This window comes from Orbicella faveolata, unplaced genomic scaffold (assembly GCF_042242905.1).
Source record: "Orbicella faveolata isolate gen_17 unplaced genomic scaffold, um_ofav_v1 contig_46, whole genome shotgun sequence".
NCBI classification, from domain to species: Eukaryota; Metazoa; Cnidaria; class Anthozoa; order Scleractinia; family Merulinidae; genus Orbicella; species Orbicella faveolata.
In genome coordinates this window covers 21,093,222-21,095,728 of record NW_028301576.1, presented here as the reverse complement: position 1 = coordinate 21,095,728, position 2,507 = coordinate 21,093,222, and the positions used below count along the sequence as shown (strand labels likewise).

General features: G+C 42.8%; 1 protein-coding gene across 1 annotated transcript; it reads right to left on the bottom strand.

The window, feature by feature from the left end:
- Window positions 1–738: 738 nt before the first annotated feature.
- LOC149098836 (uncharacterized) lies at window positions 739–2,084 on the bottom strand. Its single transcript, XM_089276731.1, has 2 exons — window positions 1,661–2,084; window positions 739–1,118 (listed from the first exon to the last, which is right to left on the bottom strand). Exons 1-2 carry the CDS (start codon window positions 2,082–2,084, stop codon window positions 739–741), a joined length of 804 nt encoding a protein of 267 aa, XP_089132857.1.
- Window positions 2,085–2,507: the final 423 nt, after the last annotated feature.

Below are 2,507 nucleotides of genomic sequence, written 5' to 3'. Positions count from 1 at the left end.
CAATCAGATAATCTCTCCTGTCTATAATCTTTCTTTGAATTTGGCGTAACCCTTACTTTCTGCTGAAGACGAGAAGACCTTAGCAGCTTTCCCCTGTCTCTCTTTTCCTTCCATAATGCCATTTGTTGATAATACAACTTCATATTATTTTACTGGTGACCCACTGATAAAAACATGAAGCAGACTTTCGAAGATCTCTTTCCTTTTTCCTTAAGCGTGTTTTTAGGCGTTTTAGGCCACTGCTGTCTTAGCTGAGAGTGAGAAAAAATACTCAGCAATGACGCACTCGATTTATTCGACGTGGACGTTTTAGCACATATATAAGAAAGCCTGTGTTTCACGACCCGTCGACATCGCGCGTGAGAGAGGAAGACACATTTAAAACTCTGGAAACGCGTCTTCACTTCGACTCAGACGTTTAAAACAATCACTGCATTCTCAGTTCCGAAATTCGTTGTCGGTCTATCTTGCCATTGGTGTCGCGTTCTCTATTTTGCTAGAGTAGCCTGTCGTTCGTCGCCAATTCATAGCTCTCATGTCGCCGTTTCAAGGCCATGTCGCTTGTCGGAATTTACCCCTAACAGGGCCTCTTTCACGATCTTCTTCGCTACTTTTTTGCCTGTTAATTCTTGCTTTCTGTTTCTGTTTTATGCTTCAGTGCAACCCCATCTTAAAAACGTTAGATCAACCTCCGCTATCATTTGTTGATATGACAAATAGAAATGAGTTTTCTTTTCTTTAAAAATCCCGCCAAAACAAGATAGCATTCCTCGGTTCCCCAGTTTGCGTTACCGCGAGGCTCCTCTCCGCCTCCCCCACAGTCTGTACGGACGGCGTTCGTTCGCTCGCTCGCTCGCTCGCTCGTACGGTGACGTCATAACTAAATTTTCTCGGCTTGATGGGTTTACCAAAATTTCTAAGGAATGGGACTCTGCTCGCGCGCCGAAGGCGCGCGGTAGCTCCGCTACAAATGGGATCAATTGGTTCACTGCTCAGTTCAGTCGCTAGGAGTTTCTCAGCAGCTCCATCTCTTGAACCAGCATTTTCAAGGGCCTGAATGATTTCTTCTTCTGTGTTTGTTGGAAAAGTTTCTTTCAAAACTTGTACATCACTTCCTTCTGTAATGAAATGTAATCAGAATTATCATTTTGTTGTCACTTTGTGTCACATCAAGGCTACATTCTTTGGAGACACTAAATGAGAAAAATGCAGAAATTGGATACCTCAGTCAGTTACGTGACTCTTTTTTGTGACAATAACTTGTAAACATTAAGTCTTGTCCACACTTGTGGATAACAACAAGGCCGAAGCCTGTGGAACAAACATAAGTGAACAAGACAAGTGCAGTGGCATCAGAGGAGATCTGGTGACAACAGATCATATGCTTGTGCTTATTTTGTTTCATGCTGTATGACTTATTTGAAATTAAAGCTCAAGTACAAGAAAAGAACAAAATTTCTATGTATTATGCTTGTGCTTATCCCACACCGGTCACACACATTATGCTTAAGACTGTGATTATTGCACAATTGGGTATCAGCCTTTGACCTTCATATCAAGTTTCACATGAGTTTTGACTACCACCTTGACTTGTTTGGATTAAATGTTACCGAGTTTCTTCAACTACTCTTCGAGGACGAGAAAAAGTAGAGAAACCTACCAGTTCGTTGACCCGTGATTAAAGGCTCAGCGGCAGATCCAGTGGAAGCCCAAGGGCACCGATCCATTTCATTGTCGTCATTTATATCATCGACAACCAGAACTGTGCTCTCAGTTGCCTTTCCTTTCCGACATGCCCCAGAGAAACCATATGTAAACAAATGCGATTCTTTAGCAGCACCTTCGAAAGTTTCGCTGTCACTTTTATCTGACTTGTTAGTATAAAATTCTTCAAGAGGTATAACGTCAAATGTTAATCGCGTGAATTCCTTGCCGATTGCTTCCTTGTAAGCTGCAAGTGAGAACTTGTCATTTGTTCCAGGAACATGAATCACTTCCCGAAAGTCAGGATATAGCAAAGCATAAGCAACGGTCTCGTCAAACGTCTGATCAAAGCTGGCATGTTTTGCCACTGCCCTCTGCATGATCTCTTCTTTGCTGGCTAGCGAATTTCCTGTAATGACCTACGTCTTCCCACGACGAAGCTTTATCACTCCATCTGTTTGGGCTGCCAAACCAACCTTTATTTCTACATTTGCTGATTTCTGTGAAGTAGTGCCCATGGAATGGTGGGACTGTTTTTTTTTTCTTTTTTTTTTTTCTTTTTGGGGAGTTTAAAACCGTGTTGACGTTCCTCTTCACGCTTTCCATAGAACTCTTCGAACGATTGAGTACGTTCTGACGACGACGAGTGGTCAGGGGAATCCGAGTTCACTAGACTTGTAGAACGACTGGCACCTTCCCTTATCTCGCGTCCCGTTCCTGATGTATAAGGAGAACCAAGCATTCGGAAAACCTCCTCACGGATTGCTGCACGAATTTCGTCTCGTACATAATGAGACGCTATC

What these genes read in the sequence shown, in the direction of transcription:
- LOC149098836 (XM_089276731.1), bottom strand. Translation starts at nt 2,084, where the DNA reads ATGCAGAGGGCAGTGGCAAAACATGCCAGCTTTGATCAGACGTTTGAC. An exon ending in AATCACGGGTCAACGAACTG is followed by an intron (nt 1,119 to 1,660) that starts GTAGGTTTCTCT and finishes ATTTCATTACAG; the next exon opens with AAGGAAGTGATGTACAAGTT.